Source organism: Pithys albifrons, chromosome 14, assembly GCF_047495875.1.
Source record: "Pithys albifrons albifrons isolate INPA30051 chromosome 14, PitAlb_v1, whole genome shotgun sequence".
Lineage (NCBI taxonomy): Eukaryota > Metazoa > Chordata > Aves > Passeriformes > Thamnophilidae > Pithys > Pithys albifrons.
The window spans coordinates 12772239-12795880 of NC_092471.1; the positions used below are offsets into that span (position 1 = coordinate 12772239).

The following is a 23642-nucleotide window of genomic DNA, read 5'->3' on the forward strand; positions in this document are numbered from 1 at the left end:
GCACTACAGAGAGCAAGGTTGCCTGGGAGCCTGTCAGCAGGTGTAGGAAAAACTCATGAAACCTGTGTGTGTTTTGAGTGCAGAGACTTGTGTCTCTATGAACAGGAGGTGTATGAAAGGGTTGAGATAGCAGAGATTATTTCTGGGAGGCAGGAACTGGTAGGATTATTTAAAAAAACCCAAACAAACCAACCACTGCCCCACTGCAACACCCCAACCCCCCACCCCCCAACAATTAAAAAAAAAAGAACCTAAAGAAAAAAGAGAAAGAATACCAGAATTTGACTGACTGAATATATGGATATGCTGTAATAATATCCAGTAGACAGCAGGTGGTTTTTGATGGAGTTGCCCTATGCAGAGCTAGACTAGCAGGACCAAGGACTTGTTATTAGAATGGGAAAACCTGGCCTCAGGATAGAGTCTAACTTGGGCTGTCTGCTATTGACATTTCTCTGCAATGTAAACTTGGGAGTTTTCTCAGCTGGGTATGTCTTGTTGACCCTTCATTCTTTACAGATTTTCTCTAAGTTGGGGTTAGAGTGAATTGGTACAAAGCATTTAAAATCTGAAGTCTTACGTGATAGTGAATGTTCTTTTGTTGTGATGCAGTGGTACATGGAAATTCACAAAATTAGAATGAATGGGAGAGCAGATGGGCTCTGATCAGGAAAACCGTAAATTGTAAGTCTCTTGGTGTGTATTGTCTTGTGGTTTGCTTTAGTCTTCATTTAGAACAGCTTTAGAAAGTTAATATCAACCGTTAAACTATCTTCCCCCCTCTTTTTTCTTTCTGGTTTAGAAAGGAATAAAAGAGCTTTGTACTGTTCTTGAAATGGAGCCTGAAACAGCTCTGAACAAAATATAGTGTTCCTTTCAAAATCTTGGAAATAATTACATCATAGGCAAATTGGGCCAGAAACCGTTAATAGTATTCTTTGTGGAATGAAATCCCATGGGAGGACCTATTTCAGCAAACTGGCATTGTTTACAAATAGATGCAGTGGCAGATACAGTTGTCCCATTCTGAGGGACAGCTGAAACGGTGCCCTATAATGGACTGCACAGAACAACGGCCTTGCCTTTGATAACAAGCTGAAAACGTGCCTTGGTGCTGCTGTGATCGCCCTCACACCGAGAGTCTCGGGAGTGAAGCCTGGATTTGGCACTGGAAAACTATCTGTAGGTGGGATAAAGAGAAAATAAAAGCCTCTCTTGCATAAGCTCCTAGTCTGTGGGAATTGCTGGAGAGACAGGGAGCTGTGTCCAGGTGTCCCTGCCAGGCTTCATAAGCTGAGAACTCCATCCCCCTTCTCTGCAGAAGTACCTGGGCATCACTGGCTGTCCCTTCACCAGGGTAAGGTTCACAGCACGTGCTTCTCTGCCTTACCTTGCAATAGTTTCCATCACTGGCTATTCCCCCTCCCCCATCCCCTTCGTTACTAGAAAACCTTCAGCATTTCTGGATGGAAATCACAAAGATTAGTAATATTAACTGTTTGACCTCAATCTACAAAAGCATTTAGTTCTCTAGGTAAGTAGGCTAGTCAGTACTTCAAAACTAGATTGGCACAATTATATCTGTTCCTGGGTGGCACAAACACATCACTGCCTGCAGACGTTGCTTCCATAGGAGAGTGGGCTGTGCCCCTCATTGCCAGAGCAGGTCTTTCCCTGGACAGCTGGGCTGTGTGGGCAGCGCCCTCTCTGGGTCCCAGGCACATGCTGGGGCCACGGTTTTCTGTGAAGCATCTCTTGTGCTTTCCCAGGTGGTCTTCTCTGACAGCTCTGCCTCCAGTACGTGACTCCATCAGCTGAGAGTGTGAAATCTCTTCCACAGTTCCGTGCCTGAGGGCAAAGCTCCAGGGAGCAGCACCTGGTTGGTGGCCGCCTGTGTTTCAGTGTGCAGGTGGAGGTGAGCACCTCTGTGGTTAGGGGAGATCCCGCAGCTCCAGCATCCCTGCTCCATGCTGTGTGTACTGGGGAAGGGACTGGACCAGCTGTCACTGGGGTTTTCTGCTGCATGACCCTGGGACAGGTCCCAGGATCCCATGGGGATCCAGATGTCCACTTTGTGGACCTGAGGATGGATGCAAACCAGAGATGTGATGGTGTATTTCATGTATTGCTCTTGTCACTGGGCAGCTTCTTTGAATCTCAGAGCTGGAATTTTGGGATCTCATTTAGATGAAATTAAAAACGAAAGTGAAGCACTTAAGAAAAGTGATAATTTTATGTGTGGCAATTTGAAAATGGTAACAAAGGCTTAAATGCCCACATCATGAAAAACAGTCTAGAGTGAACATCTCTAAATTTTATTTTCAGTTGATCATTTACTTTTCAATTGTAAGGTAATGTCAGTTAAGGCAGTGTGGATTTGATTATCTCCTATTAATATACCATCTAGAAATCCCTGAAAACTTATATCAAAATAAATGCAATTGTTAAAAATATGAACCTCTGTTCTAAAAAAATCCCAAACAAATCGAAAACCACCCATGCAACCCCAATCCCCTCAACCACGGCAGCTTTACCTGACCAAAGGAAGAGTGGTGTGGCTGTCACCAGTTCAGCTCTGGGACCTCTCTGTGCCAGTCACCATGTTTGGCTGATACTTCTGAAAAATCCCTACATCTTCCACAGCTGAAAAACAAGTTGCTTCACTTTCAGAGAGTAGCTGGTGACTGCAATAATTTGTGTTACTGTGAATCAGCATGAGGAGAGGTTCAGAATACGTTCACAGTGGTCTGCATGTGCCTCCCATAAAAGGAGCCACATCGATGTGAGGGGCTGGGAAGGCAAGGTGCCTGTAAAATCATAACCTTTAAAAAGCTGCATTATAGTCCATATCACACCTGATCCATCTGAAATTATACTCTATTTTTAGGTCTTAAAACAGTTCGTTTTGCAAAGTATTTCTTGTTTGTTACTCCAGCTGCTTAATCCAGACTTGAAATTTAGTATTTAAACTACACTTAAAAGATTAGGAATAAAAAGTCTTACCTGCCTTGTGTTTTCCCAATTTTCAAAAGTTTTGTATTTTTTTTTATTTGTTTAAGACGTTTTGATTTTTTTTTGTAGGTCAGTACTCCTGTTCTTAGTAGTCAGTACAATACTGTCTGTGCCCACTCCTTGCCTGGTTCCACACTTGGGACTTCCTTGTGCTGTTACTCAAAGCTGTGCCCCAGACAGCCCAATGGGAACAGACCTGTGTGGTAGCAGGACAGAATGAGTCTTGGATTGTTTTCAGGAGATGAACATTTTCCAGCTTGGGTTTGATTACTTTTAAAGCAAACATATGCTCATTTTTATGTGAAGAAAGCTTTTTCATTGGTACTTCTGAATGAGTTTCCTTTGAGAAGATCATTCCTTTTGAAGCCCTAAGCTCTCCAAACATAGCAGAGAGGGAACAGATATTACCCATATCTCCTTAAAATGCACCTTGTTTCTTAAATCATAAAAATGGTTGGGTACAATGCCAGGCAGTTTCAGTAAACCATTTAACTTTTACTCTGGAAGTCTGTTTTAGAAGAAAATTTGGATTGTAAAGAACTACAGGGGAAAAGTTATAAACAAATACTTTAAAGGTCTGTAAAAGGGATAAAGAAAAAGCTTTATTTTAATGATGCTTTTTAGGATTTGGCCACTGAATGTATTTACAGTGACCAGCAGTAACCTTATTCAGACCAAACTTCTAACAGAGAGGGGTTTTCTTATTCCCCCAGAAGGCTTTTCTCGCCCTCTTTCCTCCCCAGGCCACCAGTGTTGATACCCTCCCTTCACAGGCATGTTTTGTGTTGCAGGAGGCCGTGAGGGCTGCTGAAGATGTCCGATAGTCTGGATATTGAAGAGAAACCTCCAGCCCCACCGTTGAGAATGAACAGCAACAACCGCGACTCTTCAGCACTGAACCACAGCTCCAAACCGCTCCCCATGGCCCCCGAGGAGAAGAACAAGAAGGCCAGGCTGCGCTCCATCTTCCCAGGAGGAGGGGATAAAAGTAAAGTATCAGCAGTGCAGATGGGGGGCTCCATCTCTGTGCTTTCTGGTCGTTGGTGGTTGTCATGTTTACTTTCTGCCACTGTTTTCCTTCTGTTTCAGTTGCAGTCCCTGGTACCAAAGCCTTCTGTTCCAATTACTATAGAAACATGTTTCAAAAGAGGAGGGGTTCAGTCAGTTTCTTTCTTGTCTGTGAAAAACCACTAAAAAGTGCACATATTGTGCAACTTGCCTTTTAAAAATAACTTTGTAGTTAAGCTGGGGGATCCTTTCCTTTGGACTTTGCTTTGCATTAGCAGTAAAAACAGAGATGAGGTTGTGTACTTTGGGAAATACATTTGCAGAAGTGAGAGGACAGTATGCCTGACACTTGGAGGGGTTTTTTAGTGCACTTACATTCCAGGAAGAGGAGCAGTGAGACTGGACACAGAATGGCTTGCTTTAAAACCTGCTAGGTGTGGTTACAGCAAGAGTCTTTTAAACATGCAGCAAACAGCATTTCAGTTGCATTCTTTGAAATGCATTTGTAGAAAAGAGTGTGTTTTGAGTGAGTGTATTGACAGAATTAAGGGAAGGGGTCTCCTTTTTTTTTCTAATGTCATGGGAACTGATGGGCTGCACCCACCAGTGCTGAGAGAGCTGGCTGATGCCACTGCAAGGCCACTCTTGATCCTCTTTGGAAGGCTGGGGTGTCTGGGGAATGTTCCTGATAATGGAAACAAGCAAATGTCACATCTGTCAGGAGGAGGATCTAGGGAACTGCAGGCCAGTTATCCTCACCTTGGGCCTTGGGAATTTAGTAGAGCAAATCCCCCTGGAAACCATTTCCACACAAATGAAAGATAAGAATGTGATCAGGAATAGTCAGCATGGATTTACAGAGGGGAGTTCATGCTGAGCTGTGCTGACAGCCTTTTACCTTGAGATGACAGGCTTGGTGGTGAAGGCAGAGCAGTGGTTGTTACTTCCGCTTTAGTGAGGTGTTCAGCAGAGCCTCCCACAGTACCCTCACAGACACAGAGTACAGTCCAGATGAGTGTACAGTGAGGTGCACTGAAAATGGCTGAAATGCTGAGCTCAGAGGCTGTGGTCAGTAGCATGAAATCCAGCTGGATTTCAAGGGAATTCTGCCTTTAGGGTGCATCCCTGTCCCTCCAAGGAGAGCTCAGAACGATGGAGCTGCAGTCGTTCCTTTGGAGCTCTGGCTCACCTGTGCTGCTCGGCTGCCCTATTCATGTCTTTTCCACAGGTTGTGTGGAGCAATTGGAGGTAGTCAGGCATTCAGAATTCCTCACAGGCAGTGGAAGACACAGTGTCAGGCCCATTCCTGCCCTCAGCCACAGGCAGTCCTGCTGAGTTGTCTCATGGGAAGGCTGTGACTGGATGGGCCCATTCCTCAGGCAGACCTGGCCAGTTCACTCTACAGAATGTTCCCCTAAATGTTCCCTTCTGGGAACAAAATTAATTTTCAATTGATTCTTTTTAAAGGCCAAAATGAAAATCTTTCCCAACTTAATTCCTGGAAAGACTTGGGTCACTTCTTCCCCTGAGTTGCAAGCAGGATGGTGTTATCCCTCTCCAAGGGAGCATTTCTTAAGTAGGAGGTGCTGTGTGAAATGCATGCAGAAAAGGGCAGATCAGAAACAGTCCCTTCTGAAAATGATCACTGACATTAAAATTGTAATTAACTACCAGTGAGAACAGTCTTAGGAAACATAAAAGTGTCATGATTTTTAATGTGACTGTGAGGAAAAGTGAGGTAAGATTTATAGCTTAATTTTGTTAGGTGAGATAATAAATGGAGGAAGTTTAGCTTGACTGGCCAAGCCCCTTGAGGTGGTTTCATTGCAGGGTTGGTTTGTGGGTCAGGGTATCAGCTGGTCTGTGTGTGCTTCACAGGCTCTGTGACACATTTTTGAGAGTCCTGCTAATAAAGGTGATTGATGTGGCTGCTCTCATCTAGTGCCGTGCTTTGCAGCTTCACAGTGTTATATTAATAGTTCACCAGTGGTACAAGTAAACAAAATGGGAAGAAAACACCATGGCAGGATGTTTCTGAACCTGCAGGAACTTTGTTGTCTTTCCGTTGCTCACCAGGCAGGAGGGATGCAAGGTTGGATACGGTACAGTGCATTCTCTCCAAGGTGGTGGTGTGTGCCAGGACTGCAGTGCCTGGACACCAGGAATCTTTTGCAGTCACTCCCCTGCTGGAATGCAGCATTTTCAGTCAGGGCTTGAACATTTATTTTGGCAAGCCACTGATGGCTCTGTGGGGCTCTGCTGTGCATCTACAGCTGAAATAAGCCATGTAGGCAGCAGTGTCCCTGCTCCTTCCCATAGCACCGAACCTCATGCTCCTCTCTGTCGGTCTGCAGGGTAAGGTATCCCATTTCCTGAGGGCAGGAAGTCAAGGCAGACAATTGAAATGAGTTTCCAGTATCACACAGGCAATCCTTGTGGAACAAGGAGCTGAACCTGTTCCCTCACAGGCCGTGCTGAAGCTGTGAAATTGGCCTTCCTGCCTCAGAGCTAATGATGGGGATGGGAACCATGGTGGAGTTCACAGCATTAGTGCTTCCTTTTGGCAGAGGTGTTCCCTCAGCAGAACTGAGAGCAGAGAGAAATGATTCGTGTTCTACCAGTTGTTTGATACAGCCTTGTTCTTCTTTCATTAAACCACCTGTACTTGCTGTGAAATAAATTAATACCGTGTGTGCACTGGTGGCTCCATGAAGGCACTGTGAAACATTTGGCCTAAAGAAATCAGAGGAGAGGTGACCCACCACAGCTCGGATGCCTCTTTCAGCTGCACAGGTTAAGATCACTGGGTGAATGGATGAATGATATCACTTCCATTGAAGCTGATTTAGACTTGGTTGCTGGTGGGAGCAGAGTTTGGCCTTTAGGCCTTTGTTTGCCTCCTGTACAGAAAACAAAAACAAAACCCAAAGCCAAATCAAAACAAAAGAACCAAACAAGAAAAGAGGGAAGGAGGAAAATCCAACAGGGTAAAGATTAATGGAGGAGAAAGAAAATTACAAGGCTGTTGGGGTGGGACAAGAGGAGCAGAGCAGGAAGGAAAATGAGAGGATGACGCGAGCAAAAGTGGAAGGGAGAAAGGATGGAGGAAGAAACAGAATGAGCTGAAGAGAAAGTGAGCAAACAGGAGGGTGTAAGCATGAGGTTAAACCCTTCCTCCACCTCTGGAGAAAAGCTGCCACTTAGCTGAGTCACATTTTTCTCCCAAACAACTGCTCTTTTAACATAATGATGATGATGGTGATGCAGCCATGGGAGACAGAACAATCTTTCCTTGGTTTATTTTAATCTGTAATAGGTGCTGAGGTGGTGTGGAGGCCCTCCTTGCTAAGTGCTGTGCAGCAGGGGTGTATTGTCAGGGCATTTACAAGGAAATCAAATGGCATGTGCAGTACAAACCGCTTGAATCCAGTCAGTCAGTGCTTGAAAGAAGCCGTGCCTCATTTCCCAGTGTGTATGCAATAGAAGGGATCTGATTTGCAGGGCCCAGAGAGAAGTGTGAAAGTTTTTAGACTGGGGAGTGGTAAGAGTGTTGTAAGGAGATGTTAAATTCTGTATTTCATTTATGGTTTATCAGTATTTGGACCACAGGTGTTGTATCACACTCTGGTAGGCAGAGGTCCATGAAGCAGATGAGCCACATCTTGGGGAATGAGCTGGAACACTTGTCCTCCACCAGGAGAGTCCTAGAATGGACAAGTGCTGCTTTTGATTGAATGTTTTCTGTAACCCCTTATTTTACTTCTAGATTTGACCATTGCTTTGAACTGAATTTGATAATTCTTTAAATTTCACTGTATTTGCTTGCAAATGATGAGGTAGGAGAAACCAGTTTTGTTATCTGCACAGAGATAACATGTTCTAACTGGCAACATCTGTCCTGAAAATTAAACACCATCATCTTAGTGATAAAAGAAAGGGGAAAGCCTTTGCATTTGCATTTGATATATTGCTGCCATCTTTACTGAATGCTAAATGGAAATATTTCATGGATGAACATTGTGTAGGGGTGTGCAGCACAGACAAAATGTGACAATTATTTAATGAGGATAAATGCAGCAATGCAGAGAGAGTATTAGAAACATTCAAAATAGTCTAGACAAAGAGCAGAGCATCTTCCACCTAGTGGAGGTCGTAAGGCAAAATGAGGAAGATGTGCAAAGACAGGCCTCGGTGAGGTGCTGTCTGTGAGCAAAGGCAGAGCTGGGCTGGGACAGGTGCTGGTACACAGTGAGTTCAGCATTTGGATGAGACGCCCTGGGTCAGCTTACAGAGCTGGCAAACATAGTACTGAAGCACTGAAGGAAAGCAAAAGCAGCTTCTCAGCCTTTATTCCACTCATTCTTTACCAGGGCCAGTAAAACTGTGCTGAAGTGACATTTGTCAACTGTCAGAAGTGCAGGACATGGACGACCACATCTTAATTTCAAAAGGTGGTAAAGAGAGAGGGAGATGAGAAGCATATGCAGGTTGACTGACTTGCAGGTCTGTCTGCTTCAGTAAGATACTCCATACTCTGGGAGTACTGGTGGAGTGATTTAAAAACTGCAGATTCCTGGAGACTTGTAACAAATCCTGTGTTTTATGATTATATGTCTTAGTTAATTGAGAGTTCAAATGAAGCTTTTCCAGCAGCATTTATGGGATCCTGTTGCTGTGCAAATTCTGTTGTGTAATACAGAGCTGCTGCTTCAGACTTTTGCTTGGGAGAGGAGTCACCTCCTGAGCTGCCAGTTTTCACAGAACCTGTAGGAACTCAGTTGTCTGAAAAACCTCTCCTCTCTAATTTGGCTGATTTTGAAACAGGTTCAAACCATGTTGGAGAAAAAACGATACACACGCCTGTGTGTCCTCTGTGATTTACTTCCACAGAAACCCACGGAGTGAAGTCAAACGAGTTAGCTGCTAGATATGAAAACTTAGTGAAGGAAAGAACTGATAATAGAAATCACACTGGTTAGAGATGGCCTAAGAAGGCTACTTCATGAGCAGCTTGCTTTGGCAGCAGTTACACTGGTTGAAAGAAAATCAAAATGAACTAACACCTTCTGGACCGTCCCCAACAGGAGTTGACAGGCTGGTGTTGTATTAGCTTGGATCTGTTTGTCAAGGTAGATGCATGTTAATTGATTTGTTTTCCACTTCTAAAATACTGTTGTGAGCACACCTGATTGTGAGAAGTTTTAAATGAAAAGCTGTACAGAAAATAAGTGCTTGTTAACGTTTTGCCTCTAGCCAACAAGAAGAAAGAGAAAGAACGTCCTGAGATCTCTCTTCCTTCAGACTTTGAACATACCATTCATGTGGGATTTGATGCCGTCACTGGAGAGTTCACAGTAAGTAGCTGCTGTATTTCATGCTTACCAGAACTTCGAGTTTCTTGATGGTAAAATTACCTCCTATTGCCAGAAACATCACATGACAGCACCCAGGCTGTGAAGAAAGAGACTTTTATTTGTTCGGTTTAGGATTTGGAGTGTTTAACTTGTGATTCAGGCTGCTTTTTTTTTCCCCTCCAAGGATTGTCAGCAGAGTGTCTGTGGAAAATGAAAACTAGGAAGGACGTAGGTGTGTGCTTTCACCAGTCCCCAAAGCTGCTACAAGGGTTGGTTTTTCAGTGTCTTTGGGAAAGCACAGAAAGCCCACATACACGTGCATAGTACACAACCAGCCTCAGAGTGCAAAGTCCACATGCTCTGCTGGCAGCCCTTGGAGATACCCAGAAAGCAGCAGATTATCAAGTCCATTCACTGTCATTTAATATCCTTCAAAATGTTTTGTAGGTGAGGTGATCAGACAGATGATCAGCCTTTGTGTATTATTAAAATAGCTGTCAGTTTTTACTAGCATGAAGTGTGGGGGAAAATAAGTCTGATAGAAGCTCCTTCAAGTGTGCAGGGGACTTCAGAGCATTTTTTCTCAGGCAGCTAGTTAGATGGTGAAACCATGAACCCTTACAGCTGAGATGGCAGTGAGTTTCTGTTTGGTTGAGCTGTGCAAGTGAGAGGAAGCATCAGCAACTCTCTGTGCCACCTGTAGTGCCCTGTGAGCTGAGTGGTCAGACTGTGTAATCCCTGTGTGTCAAACTGTGAACTGTGGTAGTGCTGACTGGCTGCATACACCAAACAGGATGGGACAAATCATTTGCCTGGACAAAGGATGGCCACTTTACAGGATTTGAACCCTAAATATGATTTTTTTCATAATTTTTTACTTTGATTGCCACTTTTTTCCCCACAAAGACATTCCAGAAAGCTGGAAAATTTCTGTATCCTACAGTAGCAGTAGCAACAGTAGTAGTAACAGTAGAAGAAAAAAGATACATTTAATGACAGCATGTCTTCAAAGGAGTAGTGAAATTGAATTATCCTTAGTAATTAGGAAATACAGCTACATTTAAAATAAGTGGACTAGTTAATTAGCCTTTTTAAAATAGATGTCACTTATAAAATCTTACTTCAAAATTTATTCTGTGCCAAACCCTAGGGCTTGACTAAATGCTCATTTAAAAAGCACAGATGTGGTCATTTTTGATCAAAAACGTAGCATAAAGCTTTTAAAATTATGTTTTCCCTCTTGTCTGTCCTGGCTTTTCCCTTTTTCTTCCTCTCTCTCTCTCCCTGTAGCCACTTTATTCTTCAGGTTAATATTCAGTGCCATTCTCCTTATCTTCGTATCATATTGTATTTTATGTTACTTTCTGCTTTTGTCTTCTCCCTTTTGTGTTTGCATTATTTCTTCCTGTCTATCTTTGCCTTCCATTCTCTCCCCACCCAATCTTCAGCTGTTCTTATTCTATATCTGCTCTTCCTTTCAACCTTCTGCCTTTATTTCTGCCCTGTGCTTCAGACTTTTTCCTTCTGGCTCTGTGCAAACATGGTGGGTCACAATTGTGTTCTCCACAGTCTGACGATGGTGAGGGTCCCAGTTGGTTCATGTCCCTGCCAGCTGGAACAAAAAGGAGGGATGTCAAGCTTAACGCACTTCTCTTCTAAGCACAAACATACTCTTACCAGTATTGCAGGGATCGCAGTTTAGATCATTTTGAATGTTGTTATTATCATCCTGTGTATCAAAACAGGATTACAACATCAGAGATTTTTGATTTTTTATTCTTTTTTATTTCTGTCAGTTGCCACCAACACAGGTCCTGGCCTTTTATAGAACAAAGCAATTCTGCATGGCTAAGTATGTCCTACCTTGTTGCCGTAGCACAGTTTCTTTGTAATATCTTTTTCCCTTTCCCAGCAGTGGACATTAGATAGCTGCTATTTTGCAATGACACAGTATTTCTCCAGTAACACTTGTTCCTGAAGTGTGGAGGTGCAGTGCTGCAGTCTGAGAAGGCCCTGACCAATTCAAAACTAACCAAAGGCACAGGTGCCTTCCCCTGTTCAGGCTGGCAGCACAGGGCTTAATGCTGCAGTCCTTAGTGGGATCAAACAGCAGAGAAAGCAAGGGAATTTTTATATGATTAAGAACTAGCTGTCAGTCCCAACTAATCCCAGATGCAGGCATTACATCACACATCACATTGGGCATGTTTGATTTGTCCCAGCCTTGGTAGAACATGTGTATCAGCTGGGTAGTCACATGGTAAGTAGGTCCTGCTGAAGGGACTGCCACTAGCCATGTCATGTGCAGATATTCCCACTGTCTAGTGATCATGCTGTCTGTCTCTTTCAAAAGTTTGGAAGTGCCATGAAAGTGTTCAGTAAATGTGAAAATGTGTGGGTTGTTGGTTTGGTTTTGGTTTGGGTTTTTTTGTTATTGCAGCTGTCATGCCAACAGTGCCTGTTGTCCTGGTTATGTGCAACCCCTTGGACCATTTCCTGACACCAAATCATCACCCCCAGCTGCATCCCCTGACTGGTGTTAGTTGCATCTCAGTGCACAGTTGCATGGGCTCCTGAGTTCTGGCTGTCAGGCTGAGCACCAAGCTGTGCTGTCCATCATGAACAGATGTTGTGTCTCCATTTCACCATGCTTGGAGCAACCACATTTGCTAAGAAGTAGGACTTTTAAAGCAGAGAACAAAATTGGTTGGAAACTGTTGGGTTGGGAGCATGCTGCTAGAGCTTTATGTTCCTTTATTTGAAGAAACAGTTGAAACAGTTGCATTTTCTGAATGGAGGACAGTGTGATTAGCAGGGTTTGGAGAGTGTTTTTTTGTAAGGCATGCATGTTTGAAGCTGTTTCCTCATCCCCAATCTAGAAAAAAATGTGGTCACCCACCAAACTTTTAAAGCTTCAAGATATGACATTAGTAAGTGGGAAAAGTTGTGGCTGTAGATCCAAAGAAGTTTCACGTTCCTAATCTAAAGAAGCATTTCTTTACAATTGTCCTGATTTTCCGTCTGACACACATATTTTATTTGAGTTGTGGCAATGCACAACCTCCGAGATTTCACAATCTGACTGGCTGCTCTCTCCACTGCCCCTTGTGGACTCATGCTCTGTCCAATGGTGATCTCAGGGCTGCAGAACCCACAAGCCTGAAAAAAACTTATATAGAGCCATTCAAAAATGTTAACCTGGCATCAAAACCAGGCAAACAGCAAAAGCCCAGGTCATTTTCTCTTTTTTTTTTCACTTGAGAAAGGAAATCACAGGTAATTTTTCCTGTTATTGCCATTAATTCTCAGGAATGTGTTTTTATGAGGGAGAGAAAAACTGGTTTAAAAGCGAGAGGAGGGGGAATGATGCTTCCAAACTTTGGAATGGTTGTGTTTTTTCTGTTTTACTAAGCCTGCCTTCCTGTAGCCTGTCCACCACCTGATCTATTTGGTATCTGCCTCATAACTCCCATTTTAGATGGGACTTGCCCATTTTGGCCCACTGATTTCCTCCTCCTGCCACCTTCTAAGTTGTCCCACATTCTGTTTTAACTTTCTTTTCTTTCTTTATTTACGTCCATTGCAGCCAGATCTCTATGGCTCACAGATGTGCCCAGGGAAGCTCCCAGAGGTGCGTCACAGGCCCCAAATGCTTCTTTGAGATGTCATAGCACTGCAGCAGCAGGTTGATGTGTGTGCAGTAGATTTGTTGCTTGACTTTTCCCACTTTTTTTCATCAATCCTAAACTTTGGAGGCCCATGTCACACATGGTTTTGTGGAGAACTGAAGAAGAAGAAGCTCCATGAAAGTAGATTGGGGTGGCACCAAGGCTAAGGTGTCATTTTTCCTTCAGTGAGCTCTACAATTCACTGGTCACTGTCAGCTCTGCAGTAAAGGGGGGGGGAATAACGGGCTGTCAAATTTAGGGAATTAACCTGGGTAACTAAAGCAAGTTTTTATAAGTAGAATTTCAGTGTTGTGTTGGGGCTTTCAGTGGTTGGATCAATTTTCAAATGCCACCCTCACCCATAAGATGTTTTAAGAATTCATCCAAGGCTTTAGCACTCTCAGCCTGTGTTCTAGTCCCTGGTTTCTGTATGTTTGCAGTAGAGAACTTAGAGACATCCTGTGCAGCAGTGGGACACCTCAGTGTCATGATTTTGAGAGCTGAAAGGTGATTCTTTACCCTGCAGTGTTCCTTGGTATGCCGAAAATGAATTGTATCAGGGTGGGGTTTACCTTTTAATCAGGCAGCAGCGACCATTTCAGTAAAATGTGTTTGCATTCCTAAGCATGAAAAGTCCAGTGTAAAGCTCCGAAAAGACACTGTGTTGTCCACCAGTAGAGAATAATTGTCTTGTTATGCCTGCACTGAATCACCAGGCAAACAAGCTAAGCCTTAAATCATTATTCCATGGAAGAGAAGAGTTGATTTCTAGAGGAGTTTCATGCACTTTCTTTCCTCTCACAGTCATTACTTTCTTTTTAAAGTTGGGTCCTGGTTTTAGCTAGATGTTGATAGAGAAGAGAATGATTGCATCTAATTTTAACTGTAAGGTGTCAGTCAAGAATTCTGCAAGTAATCTTACAGGGAGCATGGGATCTTGGTAAAGATCTGAGACTGTGGATTTTAAATACTCTAAACCCACTTCCTTTCCACTTGCCATCTACAGGGCATTCCAGAGCAGTGGGCCAGGCTATTACAGACCTCCAACATAACAAAACTGGAGCAGAAGAAGAACCCACAGGCTGTTTTAGATGTTCTCAAATTTTATGATTCCAAAGAAACAGTTAACAACCAGAAATACATGAGTTTTACGTCAGGAGGTAAGTTGACATCTCCCTATGGAAAAGGGAGGTCGGGCTTCGGAATGAGTCAGAGCAAATTGCGACATTCAAGTGGTCAAGAAGCAGCCTGAACCAATTCCATGTTGTGGAATACTCCTACAATGAATTCCATTTCTCCTTTTGTCCTCTGCATGTCATTGAAACAGTGACTTTTTTTTTTACTGCTGGTTTTTAGAATTAACTGAGATTTTGAAACAAAAATGCCATTAGGATGCCATTAGTTTGGTGGAGCTCCTGTCAACAGCTTCAGCTAAAAAGGAGGTGTCTGTAGCCAGTGGGGTGTGGACAGCATTTGGAATGTGACCTGCAGGGTTCCATTCCCTTTGTGGCATTGGCTATGACAGAGGAGTCTGTAAGTTCCTCAGTTTGATGGTTCAACCAAGACAACTTCCAAAATGGAGACTGGGAAAGCTTGTCCAAAGTCCTAAAAATTGTGCACTAATCTCTAGAATTGAAGGAGAGCATCTCTTTTTTTGCTTAATTCCATAATTAAAGGATTTTACTAATTTGACAATTACTGTGTGCTTAAATAGTGATTCCCTTTATGATGAAATGCAAACTTCCAAACAGTTTGTGTTCCTGAACACAGGAGCTGTTCCTGTGCTGTGTCACAATAGAACTGCCATGGCTAAAGGGGGTGTTGGGAAAGTCTTTCTGGGGGAATGTTGTCAGCAAGCTAATGAGAATGAATGCATGCAATTTATTTAAAAAATAAAACACAATAAATACAACAAATAGAGGAGAAAAAGCTGCTTTAGCTTTTGGGTGGGACAGAAGCATTGATTGTTAAAGAACAATTTGCATTTTCTTGACCCAATTTTTGTTTATTTTGTTTACTGGCAAAAAGAGCAAAAGGTAGACAAAATGCAGAATTTTGTCCTGTTCTCTTCCTTGCTGTGAAAAAGAACTTGCTCCTGGAGGGATGGTGTGAAAGAAAAATGCCCTCTGTTTGGGTTGACTTGTTCTGTGGGATTCCCCCAATAGGCAGGTTTTTTTCCTAACAGCTTGTGGTTCATTTTCCCTTGCTCATTGCAGATAAAAGCGCCCATGGATACATAGAAGCCCATCCTTCGGTGAGTGGGAAAGTAACCTTTGGTGTTCCTGGTGTTTAGAAATTGTGGAGCAAGCCATGAGCTTTGCCTGGCTGTTTTTAAATTCTGTTTAAGAGCTTTGAAAAAGGTGAAAGTTTGGTTTTGCAGACAGAATATTGCTTGCTGAGTTTAGCCATGGTGGAATATATAATTCACAACAATATGCAGCACTGTCTAATGAGCCAATTTTAATTTAGTTTTAACAACTTAGAATCCCATTTCTATCAAATTTCATGATTTCTCCTTAGTACAGCTGGATATATAGCTGAATATAAATCAGATTATAATTGATATGTAACTCACTGGAGCCACTGAAAGAAAGTTTTAAATAACCATCCACTCTAATTGCAATAGCAATCACAGAGATGTAGGAATGACATCCACATTAGTACTGACCAAGTTTATTAGAGATATTGTTAGTGCATTAAATAGCAAGTAACTGAATGGGGATTTGGCTTTTATTTTTAAGTGTTAACTTCATGTGAGGTTTGTGATTACACAGCAGACTGTGTATAATGAAATGAAAATCATCTTTGAATATTCACACTTCAGTTTTTCAGTCAATGCCTCTTCCCTTATCTTTAATAAAACACACTTTTCAGAGGAAGTGTGGTGTTCACCAGAGCACAGAAAGCCTTCCCAGTAGCTTTTCCAGTGGTATGGACACTTGGCAGATGCTTTGGTACTTTTCTTCTAGCAGACAGTAGCGAGACTGTCAGCATGTCAGCTGTCCAAAGTTAGAAACTCAGGTCTCCCTGTTTGTAGGGGGCTTCCCTTACTGGTGTTTCTACTGGACCAAGGGGATGACATTTTAAGGAGAGTGCAATGAGATGTGAATATGTAGGATGGTGCCTTCTGTTTGCTTCAGTTCTCTAAGTGGCCTGTTGTAGCCAGCTGTAAAGCAGTTGGTAAACACTTCACAAGGCACATTTTCGGTTTTTTATTTCAGCAGCAAATTTGGGGTGACATGATAGAACCCTCTCCCTCTGAGTAGCAGCTGGGACTGTGGAGTTCAAGTCACCTAACATTAAATACCTTTAAATTGCGTTGTGCTGTGTGTAACAGAACTGAGGTCCATAGGAGCACATGCATGTCTGTATTGGCTTCTGATCTCTGGAAGGCTGAGATTGTGTGGAACTATCAAAGCTCCACAGAGGCAGAGTAGTGACTGTCACTCACAGTACTGTCTGTCCACAGAGCACAAAAACAGCATCAGAACCTCCTCTGGCTCCCTCTGTGTCTGAAGAAGAGGATGAAGATGATGAAGAGGAGGAAGATGACAATGAACCTCCACCTGTTATCGCACCACGGCCTGAACATACAAAATCAGTAAGTGCCAGCTTTGGTCAGCACTGTGTTTGGTGCAGTGCAGAGCTGCAAGTTTCTGATCACGCAGCACTTGCTGTTCGTGGCTGAGGATGGTGAGGGCTGGAGTCCTGCCATGGCACAGCACTTCACCCCAGCCACGGACACCTGGAAAATTGGTTTGGAACTTTCACATTTAGTTGCCAGTTTCCTAGGATTCTGACGGGGGCTGTGACTTTCTCTTCAGATCAGATAAGAGGTAGCAGCATGTCCGTTAATGCTGCAGGTGTAAAAGTGAACCACTTTGTCCACAGTATCTGTGCAGTCAGTGGAGAGAGTGGTCCAAGGACACAGTTCGTATATCCTGGAAGGATGCGTAAGACACACTGTCCCTTGGAGGTACCTGCCACTCTCCATGGACTATTTCAGAAAATCCATGGAAATTGAACATGAAGTTGGCCATAAACTTGTAATCTTTCATTTTTTGCCCATTCAGTTTGAGAAGTGGACAGAAAAGTCAGTTTTAGAGCCCTGGGCATGGCTGACACCATCTTCCTAAGGGTGTGCATCTGAAATAAGATCTCAGGGGGATCTCTGCCACCCACCTTTTTGACATGAGGTAATTTTTTGTCACAGATCTACACACGCTCTGTAATAGAACCTGCCGCTGCCCCAGCACCAGCTAAAGAAGCCACCACTCCCCAGCCTGAAAACTCAAACACAAACACTCTGTACAGAAACACAGACCGGCAGCGGAAAAAGTCCAAGATGACAGATGAGGAGATCCTAGAGAAACTGAGTATGTATTTGTGTATTCCGTGTCTGCTAGAGCAGTGTATTGTGTGCATGTCTCAGCATTGGCTCTACCACATGTTCCTCCTCAGTTCAGTGTCACAGAGTCATTTACAGCTCCTTACAGAAACTGTTGTGCTTTGAGGAAGGGAGAGAGCACTCGGGGTGTTGCTGCTGCCTCTGAGGGCAGCTCAGACTGGGTTAGGTTTGTCTGAGCTTCTTTCTGCTCTAAAGACAAAAGCAGAGATTATTTCTGGTTGAGCAGAAGGCTGTGACCTAGTGAATGACCTAGTGAACTCTGGTGTGCTAATGGCCAAACTGAACAGAGTATTCGGGTTCCTGAATTCTCTTTCGACTCCTGGCTTCTCACAAGTCATCAGAGCCAATACTTTGCCGAAATCTGTTGGGTTTGGGGTTTGTTTTTGTTCTTGGAGGTGTCCAGCTGGTGTGGCTGCAGAGGCTGAGACCTTCCTTAGCTGTGAGATCTCAGCTGCTTGCACAGAGTTTTCTGCACCATTACCAGGATGACATGAATCTCAGTGGCATTAGGGAGTATCCAAGGGATAAGTTTGATAGCTTTAGCTGAGGACAAAAATGAAATAAATTCTAGAGCAGATCGTTCCCTGCAGGTATGTCATCTTACAGAGAGAGGAATTATGTTTCTTCAGCTGATGGTAAATGTTCGAGGCAGGCTGAGATCTGCAGGTACCCAGCATTATGAACATAAGTATGTGTACCATTTATTCAGGCTTCTGGGTGTGCCAGGTTAGGACTGAGCCCTTGAGTTGTTAGGGGTTAGATCTTTGAAATCTTACATGCTTTCATGGTTTTTCTTAACAATTTGGTACCAAGTGAGCAAGGTCTGAAGGTCTTCTTTGGGCAAATTGTGATGTGGACAATCAAAATCCTTTTGTGCTTTCATGAATCTATCTGAAAATGGGTGTGATGCTTTTTTGTTAGAGTTCTGAACTAATTATATTTAAGCAGTGTGGTGCTTGTTCTATCTCCTATGACTGCTCCACCTTGCCTACTTCCCCCCCAACTCTTTATGCTGCTCTTAGGAAAATGTTCCCTGCCCTCTTTTATCTAAAATTGCTTTCATAATTCTTTTCTGCTTGAAATAACTTGGGTTCTTTTAGAGCTTTTAGAGTTTTATTAGTGAGCAAAGCCTGTAATAATGAGATAAGATCAAAAAAAATTCTGTTTGTAATGAAATCATGACTATGTTCTACTGATAGCTGTAAAACAGAACTGGCCCAATTCTGCTTTCTTACCCACTTAATTTAGGACTTGATAAAGGAAAGTGCTTAAAGACATCAAAATAGCTGATAGGTTTGTCTACAGTAGGGAGTGCTTGTCTGAGTGGGAGCTGCATACCTGTCACTTCCTTGATTTTAATGCTGCAAAATTTGATGTGCATTGGCTTAAGCACAGGAAACCAGCCACAAACAACTAACTTGGGAAAGCAGCTATTCAGGTCTTGAGGAAAAACTGGAAATCTGAAATGTGAAATCACTTGAAAATTTGGAAAAATGATTTTTCAAAATCTTTCTTCTGCAGTCTTTTTCTTTATTCTTTTCTAATATGAAAGAACTTCCATGAACTTCTGGTATCTGTTCTAGTAGATACACAGTTGCATTAACTTGCTGAAACTACCAGCCAGCCAGCCAGCCAGCACAGTGTTGTTCCTGTTGTCCAGCCCGGGCTGAGCACACAATTCCAGCAGTCTTTGGTTTTCTGCTGCAGAACCTCATGGGGCTGTGAGCCCATGCGGTGAGAGACAGTGTGGGACACTCTGGCTCCATCACCCATCATGGAGCTCATGCCATGGAAAGCTAAAATGAAATCTTGCTGTGCTTGATGCTTTCTTGCCCAACTCAGAGATGTAGGGAGTCTCTGAACAGGAAGGAAAGAAAGCAGTAATTAAGTTACTGTGTTTGTGTCTGATGAAAGAGCCAAAATCTAATAGACTCAGACAAATCTGAAGGCTTAATTCAAGAAACAGTGTTATTTTTTCTTGTCCAGTAATTTCCTAGCTAAAATGCAAACAGTAAAGCCTTAGGTGATGACTCAGTGCAAATAACTTTGAAAGATTTACCTTGGAATGTACATCATGGAAATAGCTTAAGAAGATGAGTTCAGGAGGAAAGACTTCCAGTGATCCACAGCATTTTTTTTTTTACTGATCTGGCAGTATCCCGGTATCACAAATACAAACACATACTTACATGTTTACCTGTGCTTCCAAAACAAATCTAGGTGATGCACCATTCACTCTAAGTAGTAACAAACACCTCTTGCCCCTGTCAAGGCCATTTTTCTGGAGAGGAGGGCTTTAGCATCCAAATGGACGTCTGACCAGATGCCTAGCCAGGAATCCAGCCTGCCAGCATGGCAAGAGGACAGGGCATCAACACCATCTGGTACACTCCCTGCTGAAATAATTTTGCAGCCCTTGGCAAGAGTGCTGAAGGGAGCTGCAGGAGAAGAGGTTTCCTTTGCCCCACAGTACTCGCTCCCCTCATCCAGCGCTCCAGGAATGCCACGTAGTTCCCCCTGCTGATGGCAGTGGGAGCCTGTCCACTGGCCTGAGATTCCAGCACAGTCTCAAGTACCCTGAAGTGGTCCTGCCCTGCTGTGCCACCCTGCAAAGGTCAGAGCAACTGGATTGTCTGGAACCCAAGCTGAGGGTGTAGTGCTTTCAGAACCTGGTGAACTTCTCATAGTTTCATCTCATTGAGATGCATACCATAAAACAAAGCTCATTCTGCTTCTCTAGAGTGGGTCATCACTACAAAATAACTCTTCAGTAGAAAGAACATGATGGAGAACTCTGGGACTCCCTTCTAGCTGACTCAAAGAAGGGATGTGGTATGAGAAGGTATAAACGTCCTGCTCACTCTGCAGAGCTTGTCCATCCCACTGCTGCAGCACGGAGCTGCTGGGAGGGAGTAGCCCCTTCGCTGGGCTGTCTCCTGTATCACCTGGGCTCGTGAACGATCAGCATCTCATTTGGGCAGCTGTCCATGTCACACCAGTACCCAAGGGGCATTGCTGTCCTTTGTTACCCGTCCCAGCTGTGCTGGTTTGTAAAGAACAGTGTGTGTGCAGTGTTGAGAGGGAGAGCCCAGCGCTAGTGACTGATCTGTGTCAGGTTAAAGACAAGCAGTGTTCTTCTTCAAATGGCACAAGCAAGGCTGGCTTCAGAACTTAGCTGGGTGATCAGTGGTGGGAGTCCTGGATCTAAAACAGCGTTGTTCTGGTTATAACATGAGATGCTGTCCTAGATGTTCTTGGTTATAACATGAGATGCTGTTCTTCAAAAACATAAAGGCATTCTTTTGGCAAACTCCTGAAAGGTTGAGAAGATCCCCTCCTCTCCTGGAAACACTTTGAAATATTCTGCTTGTTCCAGAAATGGCACCTTTTCATAGAAAACTATTCCAGAACCCAAGGTGCATTTCATCTTCAGAAGTATTCAACCTTTTGTTGAATCAGGGTGTTTATCCCCAAGAAAATAAGGGCATTGTTGTACCAGCTCTCCTTCATGTTTGTAGAGGACAAACACTTGCATTTTCTGATCTCTGTCTGCTTTGAATGTTTCTCCATGTGCTTAGTTTCCTGTAAAGGTGGCCCTTTGAAGTACTGTACAAAATCAGTCTTTGTGAGGCCATCTATGCTACAGAGCTGCCTCTGTTGTTGTCATTGTCATTGTTGTTAACCAACTACTACAAAGGGCTCACAGCCTCAGACTGGGGCTGCATTTCGGATCTGCTGGCAGGTGGGATCTCCCTTTTGAGTGAGCATCTTGTGTTTTGTTTCTTGCAGGGAGCATTGTGAGCGTGGGAGATCCTAAGAAGAAATACACTCGATTTGAAAAAATTGGTCAAGGGTAAGTCCAATCCCAGTTACTTATGCAAAACCGTGGGCCAGGTGTTTTGCTGGTGTGATATCAAGTGTGAAGTCAGGCAAGCTCCAAACATGTTCACACACTGGGTTTAGGTAGTTCTGTCTCTCAGTACTGATCAGAATTTGCAGCTGTGGTCAGAAGGCATCATCAGACACAACTTGATGCTGGCAGTATCTTGTTTACAGCAAGGAGTGGGACCTGGAAGATCTCCTGCCCCTCAAGTGTGCGGCACTTGTTTGCTCATTTCCTTAGGAGAAATAATTTTTGTGTGTCTCAAAATAATAAAACTACACTCAAGGAAGGATAAAAAACTTTATTACCAAAAAGAGCAACTCAAATAAGAATTCTCAGTAACATTTCTTTCAAATATTTTGCTTTAAACAATATTCAGGGGTCAGGCTTAAAACCACATAGTTTAGAACTGAAACCAGAGATTGAATATAAAGCTCTCTTTTCTAGCAGAGGTAGCAAAAAGCAAAAATAAAATAGTAGACATAGTGCTGATGCATTTGGGAGGAAAATGCATCATCTGCCTGATGGCAGGTCCATTGTGGATCCTGCAGGTTTTAGGCATTTACTGAAAGTAATCAACCCAGTTTTGCTTACTGTAAATTGGATTGATTGGAACTATTTCCTATGTGAGGAGGCAAGAACAAAAGAGCTTGTCTCAAAATTAGGTATCTGACCTGCATATTAAATAAGGACTGCCTGCACCATCAGAGGTTCCCTGGCAGTGTTGCAGTTCCAGGAGGGCTGGCACCATCTGTGTGGCACGAGAATCACGCTGCTGTCAGTGTAGGACAGAAGCTGTGTACTGGCATCAGGAGAGAATTTTCTGCCTTAACTCTTTATGGGGTTTGAGCTCAGGGTAGCCAGTTGCTAACCTAGAATGGATACATTCTGTACAAAGACATGCTCATGCTCTCTGTCTGGCAGGCTTTATCTTAGACCTCTGGTTTGTAAGGTCCTTGTGGGAAGATGTGTCTGCTCCATTCATTCTATAAAAGCCCTTTCTCAAATTCCAGCTTGCTTTCTACCCAAAGCTTTGGTTCTTACTGTCATTTGTAAAATGTCAGTGGACACTTAGAGCTGTTCCCAACTCTCAAAAGAGAAGTGTCAGCTGAAGAAGTGAGAGCAGAATAAACATGCATGTGAAGCAGATTATTGCTGTCACCATGAGAATGTGACCATCACCCTCACACTCTTCTATTTTATAGTCCTAGGAGTGAGCTTGGACTAAGGTACCTCGTCAACTGGTGGAAAGACAAGTAGCCAACATCTGGCCTAAAAGGGTATCTAAATCGATTTCCTCCAGCTTTAAGTAGAGCCTGAAGATTGCATGCTTTCCTTAGAGAGGAGTGAGTGTCCTGCCATAACCAACTCATGCCTGTAATACCACAGTGACAGGGAAGGAGCCTAAAGGAAAAAATCATCAGGGAAGTAATTAAACAGGATGCTCAGGAGCACCCAAGGTGCTGCACTGCTGAAGTTGGTGTGTCTCTGCAGCAGGGCTAGGCTCTGAGGCACTGCCTTGGATGGTGCTGATGTGCTTGGTTGATGCAGGTGCCAGTTCCAAAGCTGCCCACCCTGCCGTGAGCTGTGAGCTGGGTACAGCGATGCCAAAAGCAGTGGTGGTGGAAGTGAGCAGGTTTTTAGTAGCTGCAGATGAGAGCACTGCAAGGCAGGGAGAGGTGTGGCTGCTCGCAGAACTGCAGGTGGGGAGAGACTGCTTATGTAAGGAAGAGCAACTTGACTGGCACAAGGCACTTCATAGCTTCATGCAGCCGGTAAGTTAAGAAACAGTGTGATGGTTTTTACAGCCACTTTGCAGTGAAGAGCAGTCTGCGAGCCTGTGCTGCAGAACAGGTCAGTGCTGAGTCCCTGCTTTGTCATCTGTCTCCATCTGAGGACTGAAAATGTTGCTGACACTGAAGGAAACTTAGTTAACTGGCACTTGATAAAGAGGTTGTGTTTACTCAAGCAATATTAGACCTTGCTAGGAAGACAAATCAGTGTGGAGCCATGAGCAGCTGGGTTTGTACTGCACTGCATCACAGTGGCACAGATCTAATGGTGAGCCCTGACACTTGCCTAACTGCATGCAGTACAACCAAGGTATTGCAGAACTGATTAAAAGTTACAAACCAGAAATTAGACACTTAATGTTTGTAATGCAGAATTGCAGAGCCCTTGCAATTAATTCACAGATTTACTTGCAGATTTACTTACCTTTATCTAAACTCCTCACAGGCGGCCTGGAGCATCCCAAAAACATCCTAATTTCAGGAGCTGTTTTGAAATAAAGCCTAGTAGGACTTTGC

At 43.5% G+C, this 23642-nt stretch overlaps 1 protein-coding gene across 8 annotated transcripts in view; it reads left to right on the forward strand.

The window, feature by feature from the left end:
- The window catches only part of PAK3 (p21 (RAC1) activated kinase 3), a 133045-nt gene that overhangs the window by 91027 nt on the left and 18376 nt on the right, over positions 1-23642 (forward strand). For all 8 annotated transcript variants that reach the window (XM_071569094.1, XM_071569089.1, XM_071569096.1 and 5 more), the window contains 7 exons: positions 3804-4000; positions 9274-9374; positions 14049-14202; positions 15259-15296; positions 16512-16643; positions 17256-17418; positions 21240-21303. In XM_071569094.1, coding sequence (XP_071425195.1) covers positions 3826-4000; positions 9274-9374; positions 14049-14202; positions 15259-15296; positions 16512-16643; positions 17256-17418; positions 21240-21303 — 827 coding nt within the window. In that variant the 5' untranslated portion in view covers positions 3804-3825. The remainder of the gene's footprint in view (positions 1-3803; positions 4001-9273; positions 9375-14048; positions 14203-15258; positions 15297-16511; positions 16644-17255; positions 17419-21239; positions 21304-23642) is intronic.